At 45.4% G+C, this 18,565-nt stretch overlaps 6 protein-coding genes across 6 annotated transcripts; 4 read left to right on the top strand and 2 right to left on the bottom strand.

The window, feature by feature from the left end:
* Positions 1-351: 351 nt before the first annotated feature.
* EDB82DRAFT_117949 (common central domain of tyrosinase-domain-containing protein) lies at positions 352-2,622 on the bottom strand. Its single transcript, XM_065606998.1, has 7 exons — positions 2,496-2,622; positions 2,326-2,441; positions 1,923-2,276; positions 1,527-1,867; positions 972-1,472; positions 626-920; positions 352-562 (listed from the first exon to the last, which is right to left on the bottom strand). The coding sequence occupies exons 1-7, from the start codon at positions 2,515-2,517 to the stop codon at positions 404-406; spliced, it is 1,788 nt and encodes a 595-aa protein (XP_065466073.1). The 5' UTR covers positions 2,518-2,622; the 3' UTR covers positions 352-403.
* Positions 2,623-4,454: 1,832 nt separating this feature from the next.
* EDB82DRAFT_493796 (cadmium resistance transporter) lies at positions 4,455-5,591 on the top strand. Its single transcript, XM_025729821.2, has one exon. The coding sequence runs from the start codon at positions 4,498-4,500 to the stop codon at positions 5,491-5,493; it is 996 nt and encodes a 331-aa protein (XP_025587388.2). The 5' UTR covers positions 4,455-4,497; the 3' UTR covers positions 5,494-5,591.
* A 1,522-nt stretch (positions 5,592-7,113) lies between these two features.
* On the top strand, positions 7,114-8,013 carry EDB82DRAFT_522501 (uncharacterized protein; the record flags this gene model as incomplete). The annotated part of the gene is made up of 1 exon (XM_065609100.1): positions 7,114-8,013. The coding sequence occupies one exon, from the start codon at positions 7,114-7,116 to the stop codon at positions 8,011-8,013; it is 900 nt and encodes a 299-aa protein (XP_065466072.1).
* Positions 8,014-9,873: 1,860 nt separating this feature from the next.
* On the top strand, positions 9,874-10,265 carry EDB82DRAFT_409445 (uncharacterized protein; the record flags this gene model as incomplete). The annotated part of the gene is made up of 3 exons (XM_025729887.2): positions 9,874-9,963; positions 10,021-10,127; positions 10,187-10,265. Coding segments are annotated over 3 exons (276 nt in total), but the record flags the coding sequence as incomplete, so codon positions are not given.
* Positions 10,266-14,980: 4,715 nt separating this feature from the next.
* EDB82DRAFT_438863 (uncharacterized protein) lies at positions 14,981-16,394 on the top strand. The gene has a single exon (XM_025729832.2). The coding sequence runs from the start codon at positions 15,030-15,032 to the stop codon at positions 16,386-16,388; it is 1,359 nt and encodes a 452-aa protein (XP_025587389.2). The 5' UTR covers positions 14,981-15,029; the 3' UTR covers positions 16,389-16,394.
* Positions 16,395-16,475: 81 nt separating this feature from the next.
* EDB82DRAFT_117928 (uncharacterized protein) lies at positions 16,476-17,750 on the bottom strand. Its single transcript, XM_065606997.1, has 2 exons — positions 16,798-17,750; positions 16,476-16,743 (listed from the first exon to the last, which is right to left on the bottom strand). The coding sequence occupies exons 1-2, from the start codon at positions 17,470-17,472 to the stop codon at positions 16,564-16,566; spliced, it is 855 nt and encodes a 284-aa protein (XP_065466071.1). The 5' UTR covers positions 17,473-17,750; the 3' UTR covers positions 16,476-16,563.
* Between the last annotated feature and the right edge of the window lie 815 nt (positions 17,751-18,565).

The raw sequence follows: 18,565 nt of genomic DNA, 5'->3' as shown, positions 1-18,565 counted from the left end.
TGGGCAATCCACTTCAAATGTTAGACCTCCGTGAAGTGGCAAGCTGGCATAAGTAATGGACTTTATGCAGGCGGTGAATACAAAGGACAGAATGACTCCAGCTTGTCAAATGGTAAGTTAGCTGGTCGTGTCGCAGCCTCTTCGAAAGGCAGTAAGATAAACGCTTATGGTGCACCCATGGTTCTAGTTTAGTTAGTCGGCCACCTGCCGGGAATGAATGTCGTAGCCTGCTTTATTCGGACTGGATGCTCATTCCTCGGTCGTCAATAGTCACGTGGATGTGTATCAAGCACACGCAATGTTCATTCTGTGAAGAGCTTTCAGTATTGATGCTATAAATACAAAAACATGCAATTATCATCCCAGAGGAAATTATCTGAACTATCTAGAATAGATCTCAAAATTAAGAAGAATTGCCAATAATAGCCTCAATGACATCAGGGTAAGTGTCATATTGCACTTCACCAGCGCTGCGTGGAACTGGCGTTCGCTTGCGACTGATGCTGAGGTTGAAACTGTGGTCCCTGGACATATTCCTGGGATCAAGGATCTCGCCAGCTACCTGTTAGTGGGACAATGAAGTTAGCAGAGATCTTAAATGTCTCTCAACTCAAGTTGCACTTACAGTCTGGACTCGCCACTTCAAATTCTCAATGAGAAATTGTTTAACGTCATCGGCCTCCATGCTGCTCAACTTGCCAATCTGGGCGTAGTCGAGAAGCAGTGAAGTGATCGGAGTCGTGCTCGTCACTAGCTGGGCTTCATCATCTTGACGGGCGCAGTTCTCACACGCTTCGCGGGGCGCGGCCAGGATGTGGGACATACCCACGAAGCCAGGGAGAGTCGACCATTCCCTACCAGACTGTCCTTCGATGTCACCAATGATGTAGAAAATGGTGTAAGATCCGTTAGCGAGCATTCTGTGAAGTCCAATTAGCCAGTGTTAGAATCACGTCATTGTATGCTCTTACCTCTCAACAACAACATCGATGTACCAGTCATCGGCGTACTGCGGAGTGGATGTCATTGCGGTCATGACAGTTTGCCGTTGCATCCTGTGTACGGGGAAACCAGGATGTTTCAAGAGATCACCAGACGGAATACCGTCCAAGTACTGGAAGACCTGGGCCTTTCCGACTTGCAATGGCAGCATATCATCTGGGGGCGTCCCAAAACCTAGCTCTGCAGTAGTTCGTCGGCTCCATTCGTATTTTCTTGCAAAGTCTTTACGGACCGTGTCCCCTGTCTGTCCTTTGGCCAGTTCCGGATATGTGTAACCAAGATCTGTAGTATACCTGGCTCGGTCGGAGTTCCAGTACCGATTGTTGGCGTCTGTCTTGTCCACGAGAGGCCATTTGCGGAATGGTACCAGATTGTCTTTGCCTATTCCCTGGTACTTTGGCTCAAGCTCATTGAACCAGTGTTTCTCGCCATTGGCAGCTTGCCAGATTGCGAAGAGTCTGTCAATTTGGCTATGCACCATTGTCAGCAACTGAACATCAACCGTAGTTTCTCATCAGACTCACCAATGATGCATCCAGAAGATCGGGTCAAAAGCCGCCATAGCAATGAAACTCATATGTCCTCTGGGACCGCCGCCGGGCGGGCCTCCGATAGTTCCATGATAGCCATTGTGAAAACTCTCAATTGATCCCGCAGGTCGTTTGAGTATTTCCTCCGGTGCTTGTTTCTTATTTTCATCGGTCGCATCTGTTGAAAACGTTCCGAAATTTTGGTAGACCTTGTCTTCAATCATAGCGAGGCAGTGGCGAACCTGGTCTTCGCGAACTGTATTCAACAGCTTGTTCATCTTCTCGGTAGCGTCTTCGTTAGATCCCCCATGGCGAATCGTCTCTGAAATTGAAGCCTGTACATATTCTAGTATTAACAATCAATTCCTTCGAGTATATAGTAGCACTCACCAGTTGAGCCGGGATATTCTTGACACCTAGAACTTGGATCTGTTCAATGTTGAACTGAAATTTGAAGAAAGGGTTCGCCATAGGAATAAGTTCGTTATCTGGAAGACGCCTGACCATGATCTCGGGTAGTGTGAAGATTTGCGAAGCGCCCCAGTCATAGGGAGAGGTGGTGGTACCATCTTTGGGGTTGGTGACTCCTGGAATGATAACTTTGTCCCCTCGAGGCCGATAATAGTCCCAATAAGGAAGGCGAAATTGATGAGCAGCAGCGAGGTACTTCTTCTTCTGTGCATCCGGGATGTTCGACTCGGAAAACCGTTTAGCGACATTGGCTACCTGACGAAACAGGGTTTGCTATTTATGGTAATTAGTGGCAGTATCGCATATCCATTGATTGTGTTACCTCCATCATTGCCAGATAAGGACGGTGCCAGGTTCCGAAGTTCGCAGAGCCATGTCTACAATACTCATTTTGCTTCCCCTCACCCTCCCAGGGGCCCTTGGGCAACCCATGAATGCCTAAGACTAGTCAGCTTTCCAATTAATGTATTGAGCTAAACTTGGTTCACAAACCAGCAATTCGAAACCAGGACATCTTCAAGTCCGGCTGTTTACCATCCTTGAAGGAGAAACCGTCCGGGATCTGATCCTGCCAAGGCAGGTTGTCCTTCCCCTAGAGTTCCATCAAGGCGATAAGGAACAAATTGAAGGTATCAGGCTGTTCGATGAGCATGACATCAATGTCGAGGCGCTGGTGTACATTGAATCCGGAAAGACCAAGTACAACACCCTGATTGTGGGCCTCTTCAAGTTGGTCCATGGTGGAATTGTTCATGGTGGCGGTGGGCTTGGGTTTGAAGTTCTGGTGCTTGTTGCTGATTCCGTGTTGTGGTTTGGAAAATTCTGCTGCCAGCACGAGGCGAAAGCAGCATTTTTATAGAAGGAATTCGATCACCCGCAGTACCTTGAAACTGTTGAGTGGCAGGTATCTGTTGAGTACTGCTTGACATGTGACGTCCTTTGCAAACTCAATCCGAATTCCTGAGACAGATTCCATTTCCTCCACGCTGCCATGTCCCACCCAATGCACATGAATTGTTTCAGCGGGAACTAATTCGAGATATGCAAAGAGCTGCTTCTGGCATCAAGTGATAGTCTAGAGCATAAGGGGCGTCTATCAATGCTACCTGAATCCCAAGACCCGCATCTAACTCGGTTTTTGTCTTCCAGGATCGCCCAGAATGAAATTTAGTCCGAGCCAATGCATGAAGATGCATGTCTCTCTCAGCAACTAATTGTAAGAGTTTTGGTAAGAAATCTAGCTAGTTCATTCATCGTGAGCAGGGATCTAAGAGCATAAAACGGCGTTGTGCCAACGAGTCTACGAGCCTAGGTCGAGACAGCGGTGTGAAAACACAACATTGTTGACATGACGGTTATCTTGTGGTCTGCTGAAGAGGCTGTCTTGGCTCAGATTTCAGCTGACGTTAAGAAGCGCCACCTCCGCTTTTCTGCCCTATGGCTGGCTAATTCACCTTGCTAAGCGTGCTTACATACGGATTCGCGGGCACAACAGTTGAAATGTGATAAAACGTGTTTCAGACATGGCCAGTAGGCAGTCAAGCACCATCCCCGATGGTGTTCTGCGGTCTCAGTCAGGGTCTTTTTCGGCGACGTGTCACAATTCTAAGGGAGAGAAACAACACGCAGTTGTAAATAGCTCCGGTACTATGCCTGGAATGTTCTCTCATCGCTGGACCGACGTTCCGACCAGACAACCGTAACGAAACCTCATGTATGGCTGGTTGCAACCAAAGCCGGATCAACTACAAGAGCATCAGAATTGAAATGTATATCGAGGGTTCGGTGCATGCATGTAACTACATAGTATGATGAACAATAGCCCACTTTCCTCGCCTGCACGACTTCCGTACAATTATTTCTACACAGACGTTACCCTGTAACACTGGCTTGGAACCGATTGAACTGTTGTATAGTCATTGACCAGATGTGGAAGCAGTTCAAGCTAAGGCATTATTGATGGGGATTATTTACCTTGAACAGGCTTGAGAATTCGCCTAGAACATGGTATGCTCTAACGACATGGTAATGCAGAATCTTACAGTCTGATGGGACATAATCAAACGAGGATGTTGAGGTTGGAGCTACAAGGAAGTGCTATAGAAGCTTTTCTATTGGACAGAGTGTCAAGCCCCGCTCTTCTCATGATGTTCCATGTTTAGATTGAAATGCCGCTCATTATCTCCATCGGCAGGTCGAGGCAACTCTTAGAATCTGTTGCATTAGAAGCCGTAGTTAGTGTCATTCTATGGCTCTCCTTAAAATATTGATGAACAGACAATTGATAACTACATGACTTTCCATCATGCTTGGTGTGCAATTAAACGCAATTGAACCCTGCTTATTCAATCATATTAGTGACTTGGCATCATGTATTAAGTGGAACGCGATAAATAACTCCATGTAGCTAGAAATGATCAGATCCTCTTTTATTCTCCAACAACTTTTCCTTCTCTCTCTCGCGACTGACCTAGTGGCAATTCTTCAGCCCATCATGGACTTTGGTAAAACGCTAGGAACTGCATGCAGTACATTTGCCATTACGAACATTGACGACATCTTCATTTTGGTCACCTTCTTCGCCGAGTCGTCATCTCCTAGCAACACGCTGACGCCCCTTAAAATCACCATCGGGCAATATGTCGGATTCACCGTCATCATGGTTATCTCCATGATTGGCTTCGGCGCTTCACTCGCCCTTCCATCTGAGCCAATTGGTTTTCTTGGTTTACTCCCCGGTTTGCTCGGCATCTATAAACTTCTTGAGTTGCTCATTCCTTACGAGGAAGAGGATGAGGCTCCCAGTTTCTCCAGTACTAGGAATGTCATCAAGGTTGCAACCATCACAGTGATAAACGGAGGAGACAACATCGGAACTTATATTCCTCTATTCTCACAAACCAAAGGCGCGGAAATTGCTGTGTATGTTGTTACATACTACATTCTGCTTGGGGTATTGTGTCTTGTCGGATACCTGGTGATGAAGCAGAAACAGCTCCTCAGGGTCGCCGAGAAATATGCACATCTGGTAATACCTTTCTTATATATGGGTATATGCATCTTTATCATCGTTGAATCCGAATGCTACCCTTGGTCCATTGACCGGATTGACAATTCAATATCATCCCACCCGGGAAAGATCATCCTCGCAGTTATAACAGTTTCTGTCATTCTGCTATGTGGGGGAGCCTTCACGTGGCACCGACTGCAAAAGAAGACCAGACAAGCAAACAACATCGACGACTCATCTCAGTCCCCAACCGCAGAGACGCCGCAGCAATCCCTGGAGCATAATGAAGGAGTACCATCGGCTGGTGAGACCGGAATAGAAGATGACCGGGATATTACTGAGCAGCGCAAGCTGAGTAGTAATAAGGTAAAAGTAAGGGCGTGTCAAGAAGGACCGCTTAGCGAAAGTTCCGAAGACCGAGGGCCCCCATCACAAGGGATAGAGGTGCAAGGGTCGGTACCTGCTGTTTCAGGCTGGTAATTGGGACGGTTAGGTTAAGCATAACTTCTACGCCGGCTGAAGTAGATAATAAAAGACGCAGTTTGGCTGATTTCGCAAAATGTCGCATATCCTGGCCAATGTATAGAGCCTGACGACCAACCAACTCCGCACCGGTCCAGGCCGATCTTAACTGAACGAGGTTGAAACTGCAAGATAGCCTTTCAGCTCCCCAAGATAAATCTGACGGGCGTCAAATCACAAGTCACGAAGCTGTATTTATAGCATCCCCTTTTGAGCTTAGCCAATCACTGTAGCTGGTGAATATCGGGCTGTGACAGTAGAGAAAGAGTCGGGCGTGACGCTTTGTACCACAAGGCTCTATTCAAACATACCCAGGTTTGAAGATCAGCTCTCACCAGCATCGTTCTTGTTTGAGGCCTGCAGTAGCTAGACTGGGACGTACATTAAAATAGACATCTCAGCCATAACTTGTTTTCTGTTTCTTCACATTTCGATTAATCCAGAAGTAAATTCAGTACTACACCCTAGTATGAGCTCAATTATGTGTCTTCGCGACTTAATCCCCATACAAGCACTCCAAACGTGGATGCTCAAACACAGCTGCCTCTAGTTACTCGAAAGATAGACGTTCTTGCTACATTTTTCAGGACAGTCGGTCTTAAAGCCATTTCCTTCGGCTGGAAATCCAATAGTGATGAGAAGCCAAAAATCCTCATCAAGTAGTCCAGACGAATTGCGCTTGCCCGCTGCGCCGTTCATCTCGTCCCAGCCTTGTTGACAATTGGACTTGTCACATTGAACTTTTTTGGTTACTTTATTGGAGCGGACCTTGAAGGGACTAAGCATCAGGCATCAAATAAATTAGGTGCTTTGCAGATCGCAACTAAAGCCCAGCAGCTTCTCATTGTCGCCAGTATTGGATCTGTGGTATTTCACGCTTTACGATCCGGGGTTATATCAGGCCCAGGGCTGCCTCTTGGTCTTTTAGTTTCTGGTTTCTCCTTTTCTTCTATCTCGTACGTTCCAACATCTGGGGTAGTATCCGTCTTGTGTTGACATTGTCTAGATACCTCGTATCACCTGAATTTCTAGGGGGAGGCAAGCAGAGTTACATCCAACTCATGACATGCAGAGAAAAATGCAAAAGGTTGTTCTTTGTCGTTTTGGTAGTTAAAGCAGTTTGCTTGCACTTCTGGCTGCGCCAGCAACTTCCATATTGATGATACCGAGAATCAAGGACTGGAAGGTTGGTGGTGGAGCGTATTGGCTAAGTGGTAAACCCTTCCTTAGAAGCTCTCTGATTCTCTCCCGTCGGCTGTCACTAACTTTCCGTACAGGGACCCCCGGTACCTATGGCCAGAAACGACAAACGCGAGCTATTACAATGGCATCAATTGCACCGATAGGGAGGCTTACCTTAACCCGGAATGTCCCTCCTCTGCGTATGTGTCTTTATTCAATTCCTTTGACAATTGGTGGTTCCTGGATAGAATTCCCATTATCCAGGATCTACTTGATCCATTCATACGGAAAACACTATACATATGGCCCGAATTTCTCAAAGAGGCAGATACCTGGGCGTACACGACGCATCATGCCACCTCTCTTCTGCAAGATGCTGTACGAGGTATGCACATCATGGCTGTGGCATATCTCAGTAACAATTACCCCAACTCGACACCCTTCGCAAAACACCTATCATGGGCAAGTATGATGAGATATGAGACAAAGACTCATGTCCCTACCGCTAGGGTGCAATGCAATCCCCATGGTGTAATGAATAAACTGAACCTCAGATTACCAGACGCAGATCAGAAATATCGGTACTATGAGACCCATGTTCCAATGCCAGGACCCGAAGTCCCGGGTCTCGTAGATGTTGATGTTCTGAACAATTTCAAATCCCATCTCGTCAGGCGGAAGCTACTGATTAACAACGGAGATAGGATGAACAGGTCCATCTTCAGTGAAGACCTCTCAGTCATTATAGCGCCTGTTGATATCTGGTCCGTCACTAATAGTTCACTTGGGATTGTCATACTTTTGAAGAATACCTGGAACGTCACTCTCGGTACCCGATACACTACAAACGCCCTGACCTGCTCTGTTGATGCCCGTTGGGCCAAAGCCAAGTCCGTTCAGACCGGGGATTGGGGTGCCTGGGTACCACATGAGTTCTACTTTGGTCGGATATCGAGCTCAGTCGGAACCGAGTTAGAGCTTCAGGCTAGAATTGGACGTGTTCGCTTCAAAGCCCCCAGGGATAAGTCCATAAAACCCATAAGTATTAGTACAGACTGGCATGACACGCTCTCTCCCACACTACTTGATATACTGCCCAATCGTGTCAAACAGCTACCATACATCCGAACAAAAATGACAACCTTGGAAGGGTTAGTTAAGACAAAATACCACCCAGACGAATCTTTAATCGTTTCATTCGAGAGCATAATAGCAGCCAATGTTGTCGAGGGTTTTCCAGATGTGGTCTTGGCAGAAATAGAGCTCATACCACAATCTTCCACGAGATACAAATGAACGAGTCTGGCAAGGAGTTGTTGTCCATACTGTCGACATTAAGAAACCCTTTCCTAAACCCAACAAGCTTGGAGATATGACAAAGCGTGAAGTGAAAGCTCTATTCGCTGGCTATGCTATGACATGTGACAGTTGGTTTGACTGGATTTGTAACATAGGGCTCCTGATTTATGCAGCCATTGCATTAGCACACTCAGTATACACCGTGCATAAGGGAGAGACGAGCGAAGCATGGGATTCAATTCTTGAACTCGCTGTTTTATGTCAAAGGTCAGCACCACCACCTAAACCTATCTTGTCCAACACGTGGGTAGCGGTGCATTCATACAAGACAGTTACGTCACTGGCATGGGTTGAGGTAACGGGAAGTGGATTAAATGATGATGGAGGGGACGGAGATCTGAGACTTCGATTAGGAGATGTGTCGGAGAAGAGAAATGGATATTTGAAGCCACGCGCAGGAGCAATATACGGAAAAATGTGATAGGCTTGGTATTCTTCAGAAATATCTATCTTAAACTATTGTCTTTAAGGGTGTTTTTATTCCAGGAGGAGTATTTGGATATCGTACAGCGAAGAGATATTGATGGAGCCGCCAGTCAGATGGCAGCAAAATCATTAGACACATTTCAGTACGCATAGTTTTCCACTCGATACATGTGCGTCTAGGAACCTTTGATGACCCGCGCATTGGAGAGTGATAAATCGTGTTTTAGAAATAGTTATCAGTCCAGCACCATCTCCACTTGTGGTCTGTAGTCCTAGCCAGGCTTGCTGGTTTAACTGGTCTTAATATAACTACGGCAGGTCTGGCAAAGTTACTTTGTATAAGTTTTACTAGTACTTCCTAATTGAGAACTATAAGCAATAGTAACTCTCTCTTTTAAAAATTCTTTTTTAATGAATATTTTGCTTTTTACCATATATACTAATAGATTAAGCTCCTTCTTTTCTAAGCCTAGTAGAATTTAAGTTTTATTCTTATTACCAATAATCAAGAAACGTGTTAGAGAGATGTCTTCCGGAAGAGGTCCTAGAATCACAGAAGTAGAACGAGTTTTTAAATCTAACCTCCGGAGCTATGCACTACATTATACATCCTCTGAAGTGAAATTGCTTATAAAGGAGAAAGATGCAGCGATGCATAATAATTTAAAATGGGGGAAACGTCAGCAAGGAGAGCAGCGGGGAGGAGTGTGACGAGGAGGAGATCATTAAGTGTTCACTACTACAGCACTGTGCCAACGCAGAGTGGACTACAGTTCTGTAGTATGAAGAAACGACACAATTTACAGTGATCTCGATTTGGATGAAAACAAGAATTGGTAAAGCCTAAAAACGCCAAGTTTCTGTAATTGAAGAGACAGCCAGCCACGGCGTACGGTTTGATTTACGCTAGTGGCTAACGTCCACTAAGATTGTTAATGATCTACGCGAAAACTCCAGCTGAACTAAGACATACAGAAGACGCACAGCGACTTTCATTGAGCTAACTACAGGCAGCTAACAGCTATGCTGAAAGCTGCCAATCGCCTGGCCAGGCTCTATCTGTAAGACATAGGTCATTTCAAATTGACGTAAAAGAGGAGCGGTGTGATGTCAGATGACGTGGATGATTTGATGGGTGAGAATGCCTGGATGTCGAGAGGGAAACAGAGAAGAGTGATTGTATAGCTTATGTCCTTAGTATATAATATGGGAAGGCCTCAGTGTTTCCATGTTCAATTATCTTTCTGAATATCGACGAACAAGGCCACATTTCGGATACTTTCCTTCATTCAATAACACTTCACTTGCCATCATGTCTTCCAAAGTCTTTGTCGGGTAAGATAAGCAACACCCAGAACCAAACTTTCTCTAACAGCAAGTTTTATTAGTAACCTATCGTGGAACACGGACGATGACTCACTTAGATCAGCCTTCTCCGACTATGGCCAGGTCCTAGATTCCGTAAAGCTCTCTCCCATGATCGGAACATCCACCACAGAAATCCTAATTATTTACTAGATTGTTATGCGTGATAGAGATACAGGCAGGTCAAGGGGCTTTGGATTTATTACCTTTGGGAGTGAAAACGACGCCAACGCCGCCATCGAGGCTTTGAATGAACGAGAGTAAGCATTACCAAAGCTATTGCTAAATCCTATGTTATCTAATATTGTGAAAATTGCAGACTTGATGGTCGACTAATTAAAGTTAACATGGCCAATGCTCATGGCCCAGGACGCCAGTTCGGCGGCGGAGGTGGCTATGGCGGCGGAGGTGGCTTTGGCGGCGGAGGTGGCTTTGGCGGCGGAGGTGGCGGTGGAGGAGGGTATAGAGGCGGTGGTAGTTCTTAAATGCTATCAGATACAGAAAGCTATTGAGAGGTTGGATTAGTATACAGTCGGGATATAAATTAGCCAATTAAACATGTTTCTATTCCAGAATCCATTTGCCTTAGCATGTCATGTTATAAGACAATTCTAAGCGATCACATACCGAAGGGCGGAAGGTCTAGCTGGTCAGTACAGGAAGAATAAGTATACGACTCTCGACAGCATAATGGGTAATGAACATAGTCAATCTATTCAGCTCGCTGGCATGAGTGGAGGCATAGGAGAGTATCCAGGAAGCAACCTAAACAGCTGCTGTGTACCCGTGGACGATACCTTCCTAATCTGAGAAGCAAGTGCTTTAGTAATACGAGATAGCCTGGTGTTACCAGACTGTGTTGCAGACCATCCACGTGTGGTTGTTTCCTGAGCACTTCGGTGTAACCCGCCGCGTCTACCGCATGATGATGCATGCAAACACAGTCCAAGGCCTTGGCCACCTTTGAAACGAAAGACACTAGCTCCAAATACCAAAGAATCGTCGCTTTCAGGTGATGACTGGTGGATGACCCTTTCGTTACATGGGTTAGTACTCAGTAATTGTAAGTGCAAGAATTTTGGGGAACTAACCAGCTTGCGTAGTAGGGTTCCGAAACTAGGCCAGGGATGTCGTAAGCTTAATAACCGGAAAAGCAGGCGAGATGAGTTCGTAGTCCGGCCCGAGCGGCTTCGACACATCTCAGACTGATACCTGGTTCTTCATCCTAAGGATCAAAGTCAACGTAGACTAATACATTACATCCCAGTTTTTCTCCAAGAGTTCGAATACCTCATGGCCTTTCATCTGGTTGGAGTCAAGCTAAGTCAATTAGTAACGCACAATGCAGCGAAACAACAAACAGAATACCTACTTTTCCCAAGTTAATATACCAAGATTTCATCTTGTCCGAAAGCTGATTAACAGCTTGCTCTTGCTAAAAGCAAGAGGATTGACATGCAGTCGCTGAATAAAGGCGTTCATAAACCTCACTTTGGATTTTGGCGAACTTAATTCCCAAGATAAAAAGGTCGTCCCAGGCCATAGAGGAAGCATCTGGAGAAACTTTTGGATGCCAGGCATCCACCTCGGAGGCTTCTAGGTACGACAAGCGACCTTGAAGAAGGGACATTCTCCTTTCAGTGGTGTAAATATACCAGAACACACAGCGCATCTGGTCTGGCCTCCGAGAAACCTAGTGTGCAAATTCATGACGAATGTATAACCGCAATCAACGAACTGCCGTCTCGAAAAGATGCAAATAAACCTTGCTACATCATTTGGAATATCTCCTATGACGGCCAGAGTGTCGTCGTGGACGAGACCTAGTCTGACAAAAACTATGAATCCTTCTTGAACAAACTTACATCTGCCACTGACGACAAGGGTAAACCTGCCCCCTCGTTATGCAGCCTACGATGTCGAATATGACCTTGGAGAGGAAGGGAAGAGGTGACTCCAGTATCCCGAATTACGAAAATGCTACAGCTGCTAACTAGTCTCAAAATTGCAACTGACTTCATCTCCTGGATTCCTCCAGGTACATCAATCACGGTATGTTGAATAATTGGGTAGCCCTTGCTTCTTTTTTTAATACGATATTCAGTCTCGAATGGTCTACGCAAGTACTAAAGAGCAGCTTAACAAGGCACTGAATCACTCCATGGCGATACATGCCGACGATTTTAATGATATTGAGTGGTATAGTGTTATCAGGCGCGTGAGTCGAGGAAGGGTTGAGTGATCCGGAACGCAGTGACACCTGTGGTACTGATTATTTCCATTGAGTGAGATACTTGAAAATGACCAGGAGCGGACACTAATCACGAAGAATCGGCAATAACACCAAAACGGTCTAATGACAAGGGTAGCACGTTCTTTTTCCAGTTACCCTGAATCTACTCATACAAAATGAGTTTCCCAAAAACGTCTTCACTGTTCTGTTATGGTGCCAAGAAGCTTTATCTCTCTCAGTCCATATCACATCAATATAAGGTTCAACAGATTCATATCGTAGGGGTTGTTCTTTGAGGTGAATATCTTTTTTTTGAAAGTTCTATAATTTTAAGTCACAGGAGGTGTTACGAATCCCATTTGAGAGCGCTAGTGACAGATGTTCAATATGACACGATCGAAACTGAGATGACTGTCGAGCCGACGTCTCTTTCCAATAGCACCTACTACAATACATTATTCTGAAACGTGAGCTTGCCTCGGGCTGTTGATTGTGTTTATATATCAGTTTAGAGGATGTTCGCTGTGAGTATCTAAAGTACTATTAACGGTTATCTTATCAATGCTCAGCAGGTTGAGGAAACTGAATTGAAGATTAAAATAAAGTCAACTATCCATCTATTCGTTTACAGGCTTGTAATAAGTACCGTATATGGACTCAGACTTCCTCGTATACATTCCGGAGACCGATATACACCTTAGCACTGGCATTTACCACCGAGACCGCGGCTCAAAGCTGCGGTAGCTTCTTTCCCACTTAAGTCACACTCAGGCTATTCACAGGAATGCTACTGTAATCTGCGAAAGTCATATACAAAGGTTTCTTAGATGACTCTTTTATTTAGACGATTAGCTGACTGCAAGTCTTGGTTATAGAGCAATTACCCTGAGTATATTAGATATAAGTTACGAGTTGAATCTCAGCGAGTGACAGATGTGAACGTAGTAGGATACAACTGGAAACTTTACTGCTTCATCGAAGAGCAACTTGATTATGAACAAATAATATAAATACAAGCTTTCCATTGGTCTATGTACTTTGGGGTGACTTTCGCTCATAATTTGACGTACTTGACTATCCACCTTCAAGCCTGATTGGTGATTCTTACTAAAGCAGCCATCATTCACAGATCTAGGGTGCAGGTACAGCTGTCGGCTAGCAGACGAGATCAATGCAGGCATACGAACCCAGAGCAGCTACACAATCTGAATCCGTGGAGCAGTCCATGAGCCCTTGAACGCAGACGGCATTGACACAGTCACAATTATTGAACTCCCCCAAGCACGCAAAGGTCGGTATTAAGTACTCAATCATCACTAACTACGCACGCCGTAATATTGTCAGACGGTGTGCTCATCGTACTAGTCATGGTCGAGGCCGTACTCAGATCAGGGGATGTGGTTGCAGTAGCTGTGGTAGTGTTGATAGAGACTGACTCTGACTCAGAGCTAGTCAGGGTGATGATAGTCGAGACATCGGTTCAAGTGGTGGTAAGAAGAGTAGACAGCTCGATAGGGACGGATGAGGTCTCGGTGAGAGTAGAAATGACCTCCGTGGTGCTGTCAGTAACTGTAGGCGTAATTTCGACATTGGTCGTTGCTGTTGTTGGGCGGCATGGGCCTGCAACAGCACTTGAGGCTAATGCCAAAATGCCGACCAAAAGTTTAGAAGAAAACATAATGACCAACGTAGCGAAAAGAAAGGCAAGCAACTATAGGGTTAAACGAGTGTTGGAAGGTGATAGACAGGAATTCGTGGGTGGTAATGTTTAGGTCGTCGCGGGATTTTGTCCCCCCTTCCTCTCTAGCTTCCCATCGCTCATGGCACATCTTCTTGAGACTATTGAGAAACTATCGAATTTGGTGGAGATGAGCTGGGAATAGTGACTGAAATGTCAGCTTGACCAATAGATTAATCGTAGACCCTGAGGCCAGCTCCTGCGCTAAGTCGTTTCTATGTAGGATCTCAAAATTTAAGATTGGACAACTAAGAAAAGGAAAGAAATCATCCAGTGCTGGGCACGTTCTGGAAGGTTTCCGCACTAAGATTTGCCGTTAATAATATTCATCGTCTCTATAGTCAGACCGCTCACGAGAAGCAGCAAGCCTACTATCCATTATGTTATCAATAAGGAGTCTAGATGTGTTTTTTTTTACAGCTCTTGGAAATACTTCCTCAAAGAAACAGCATTCTATATAGATAGAGATAGGCAAGTCTGATTGTCTTGGCATGTTTATAAATGTCCAACAGATTCTTAGAAGGATCGGGTTCGCCTAACAGGGCCGACGGAAGAGCTTCGATAGGCACGTGGCGCTCTGTGGCTAGTGCTTCACAGCTGATTTCAATGAATGTTAGTGAGTACTTGTGAAATACCGATAGTTTTCTGGTGTTCGTTAAGTACTCTTTAATACACTAGTATAATAGTACCCTACCAGCCCCGAGAACCCCCCTGCCAACACGCGATAGGGTAAGCTAAGCAATAAATGTTATTTTACTCTACGAAGTATAAGATATTAAATATATAATATAATTAGTTGATACAATGACGGATAAGGCATAATTGAGATAAAGTTTAAATTAATAGAAAAAAATTCACAAATGCATTGGCGGTTTCTAACGGCCACGATAGCTTTCACTACACAATGGATAGCAACACATAGATTACTGGTTTTTCTTAAAAGGGTAAGCCCACATCCTGTAACATGGGACAGTGCCCAACTTGTTAGCGCATAAATGCTCGGAGTAACCTTTATCCGTAAATTCCAACAACATCGTGTTCAGTCAGGTCATCCTGCCGATCTTATCCGTTTGAACTGCGTCACGTGCAGACATACATGAAACGAGGTCACTTCTTAAATCCCACTCTATTAATAGTCAGTCGAGGCATCTTTCTTTTAAACACTATTTATTAATATGAAGGCTGATCATCATGCTGTCGCTAATCGACCTCCCAAGCGAGCTACAGCTACCTATTTTCAATAGCCTCTCCGCCTATGATTTATCTTCCCTCAGTAAAATAAACAAGAGCTTTCGTCGTGCTGCAGAACCTATACTTTACTCTCGAATCAAACTGAAATGGGACAAGAGTAACACACAAACACCCTCCATCGTTCCTTTCCTGCGCACGATAATGGATCGACCTGAGCTTGGTGGTCTTGTCAACCATTTATTCCTCCAAGGCGATGACTCCCACGGGAAGCCCGACTACTGGAACTCACGCTTACCCCTGATTTCCATCACTGGCTTACAAACTGATCAAGCCTCTCACATGATCAGACAAACAAAGATTCTAGAAGCCCACTTATGGATCCAAGCCCTCCTAGCCGGGAATATGGATGCGGTAGTTGCTATTTTGTTCACAAAGCTTCCGAATCTGAAACTCGTCCACTTCGAAGAGAACTGGACCATCTTTAATCCATATCTCGGCATGGTACTGAGAGGCGCCCTCTGTGAACCATCAAAACATCGACTGCCAAACTACAAGGATCTCACCGAAGTCAACATTTCCGCACAATCAGGACAATATCGCCTGATGGCCTATCAAAATACCCAAGATGTCCTTCCGCTGTTTTACTTGCCCAAGCTTCACAGTCTTTCAATAGCGGTTGACAGCCCAGAAAAGTTCGAATGGCCATCGTCAGCACCCCCGGTCACTTCAGTTCGCTATTTAAACCTCTATAGGCTAAGAGAAATTCGCCTTCGGCCCCTCTTGTCGGCTCTCAAGAACATTGAAACGCTCAAATGGGACTTGTGGTATCAGCAAGACCTTGATAAGGCAGTGAGCAAGCCAATCGTACAGCTTGACGAACTGGCATCGGCACTTTGTCTCATGAGCTCGACTCTTAGAGACCTGACGATTACTGGCGACAGTTGTCCAGCTTTTTCGTATGGCGACTACGATCCCCCACCTCTGTACTTCGAGGGTAGTTTGGATAACATGACAAACTTGCATAACTTGCGGAGATTGGAGATACCTTGGGTCCTCCTCATGGGGAGTTTTTCACCAAAGTCAACGTCAAAGCGGCTGAGAGATGGCGTGCCCGTTGGTGTTGAGGTTCTTATCTTGAACTATGACTTATGTGTTAATTACGATCAAATGGACTGGGAGGATGATGATTTTATCGCCGTGATCGAAGGAGAGTTGGAACATAGGCAATTGGTCTCAACAAGCCTACGTTGCATTACGTTAGACCTTTGGGGCCCTGAACAATTGCCGGCTGTTAAAGACAGGGAAAGACTAGAGTTAAAAGCGGCTCAAGCAAACATTAAGTTGGTGTGGTATAAATGAATAACGTATGTTTTATTGTAACCAGATCTTGCGCTGAGTGTAAATTGTGATCTTTTGAGGATGTAGTTTGGTCTTGACACATATGATAAAGGACAATCAAGAAACAATGATCGCACAACCCGAGTCAAACAATTCCAATTTCAAGATCACGACATCCTCATACAAGACTCAATGCCTAGTCGCACAACGACCCTATCTGGTCAATATCTTTAACGCCACCAGCCAAATCCTCGAGTTCAAAGTCTGTGTCTATTGGGGAATCCTGAGGAATATAATCTGCGATTGGGCCTTCAATTTCATTGCCGTCGTTGTCGCGAAACCCTCCCACCAGCAGGTCACAGCCATGAGTGCCCTCCTTAAAGAAGTAATTAGTATCATCATAAAGCTTTAGATAATGTGTCTCACTAACCTCGTCTGTTCCGCAAGGCTTAATGATCTTGATGGGCTGTTTGTTAGGCTGGGTGACAGTGGTCATAATGACCTTTGGGTCCCTATCGGCGAGCTCTTGCATGTCCCTCTCAGGATATCTTTTAAGGTATTGGTGTAGGGCCATAATCTCTCCACACGATCGCTCATTCTTATGGCCTCTCACATCATTTTCGTCGATGTACTGTCTGTAAAGCTCGTCGCACATATTGAGCCGCGCCCATAGGGAAGTATCCTCAAAGCCTGTGATGAGATTGGGGCCCCGCATGGAGGAGCTCAAGATAATCTCATTATCAAAAGCCAACAAGGTAATAACACCAGGCATCGCCAAGATCTTTTTTCCTGGCTTGTACTTAACACCGTATTGCTTGATGTCAGTCTCCATCTCCAGGTACGCTTTCTGGGCTAGGCCACCGAGCTGTGCCCTTGAGATATCCTTGACTGGCTCGTTGAAAGTGATGTGAGTTGAAAATAACCACGTGAGTCTTGCTGCTTGTCCACTTTCACTTTTCTTGGCTAACGGCCAATCAAGACGAACTTGGAGCTCGCCTGCGGGCGTCTTGGGCTCGTCGCCAAGGTCTGCAGCGTCGAGTACTTGGCAAAGCAGCAAGACAAGGAGGATAGCCCAGCAAGACAACTGGTGAGTAAAATTGACCATGTTGAGAAGATAGAACTTGAACCGTAATGGAAAAAAGATACAAGATTCTAGAAATATTTGTCCCTTGGAGGGTTGGGGACGGTCAGGAAGTTTATCGACTTGATCAGTCTAGCAACCTAGATATGTCTGCCTCTGACTTGGCATTGAGACCAGAAATAATCAAGGCCAAAGAAATGATTTGATTAAACCATTCACCCCAGACCGCTCAACCATGTCGTGTTGGCTAATAGCAAAACAGGGGTCGACGCGTCAAAAGGCCCTCAATCATCTGGGTGATTTTCGACTTATTGACACAGACATTAAATTTCGATCAGCCCCGTAGTCAGCCCCGTACTCCAGCATCTGTGGTGAAACGCGAACAGAAATGCCTCACTGGATTGACTCTTTGAGTGTTGGTTGGAGCGTTGCAAGGTCTCAATGATGGATTTCTTCCTTGTCGGCCCCTTTGAGTGATCAGATCATGGAGTCCAATTTTAGACATACCGGGTTACCCATCTGATATCCTTTTGCCATAACTTATGGTTGACGGGTTAGGTTGGCATTTGCGATCCTCGTATCATAGATGCCAGTACTTGCAACCCCACGGAGCTGAAGCCAAGTATTTTGTTTCATTAGCGCCGGCTCTTCCGTGGCGTAAGCTGGCTTGGCTGGGCTGAGTTGATCTACCAACTCTATCGGAATTCGCTTCTCCTTTGTAAACGTCGACCCGCTCTTGCATCAGGCCAATAAGCACCATCATGTAACTCTGTGTTGGTTGACAGCTTGACGATGAAACGTGCACTAGCCCAGTATGATAGATAATTCAATTTATTGCAGACGCTGGATCCACTGGGCTTAATCCTTCTGATCCCCACTCTTCCGTTATAAGCGCCGAGCCAGTCCCATGTCAGGCCAATGAGCAACACGACGTATACTTGGATGTTACTCTGCGTTGGTTGACAGCTTAATGGTAAAACACGCACTGCCTTCACGTAATGGTTAATTTAATCAATTGAACACTTTGAACAGAACGGACCTGATCTGATCCGCATTTTACGAGAAAATCAATCAGCCCACCCAGAACCCATGGCCTAACAGACGGCGGCAGTTGCAA

This window comes from Fusarium venenatum (genome assembly GCF_020744135.1).
Source record: "Fusarium venenatum strain MPI-CAGE-CH-0201 chromosome Unknown EDB82scaffold_1, whole genome shotgun sequence".
NCBI lineage: Eukaryota > Fungi > Ascomycota > Sordariomycetes > Hypocreales > Nectriaceae > Fusarium > Fusarium venenatum.
This window is presented reverse-complemented; position numbering and strand designations above follow the sequence as displayed.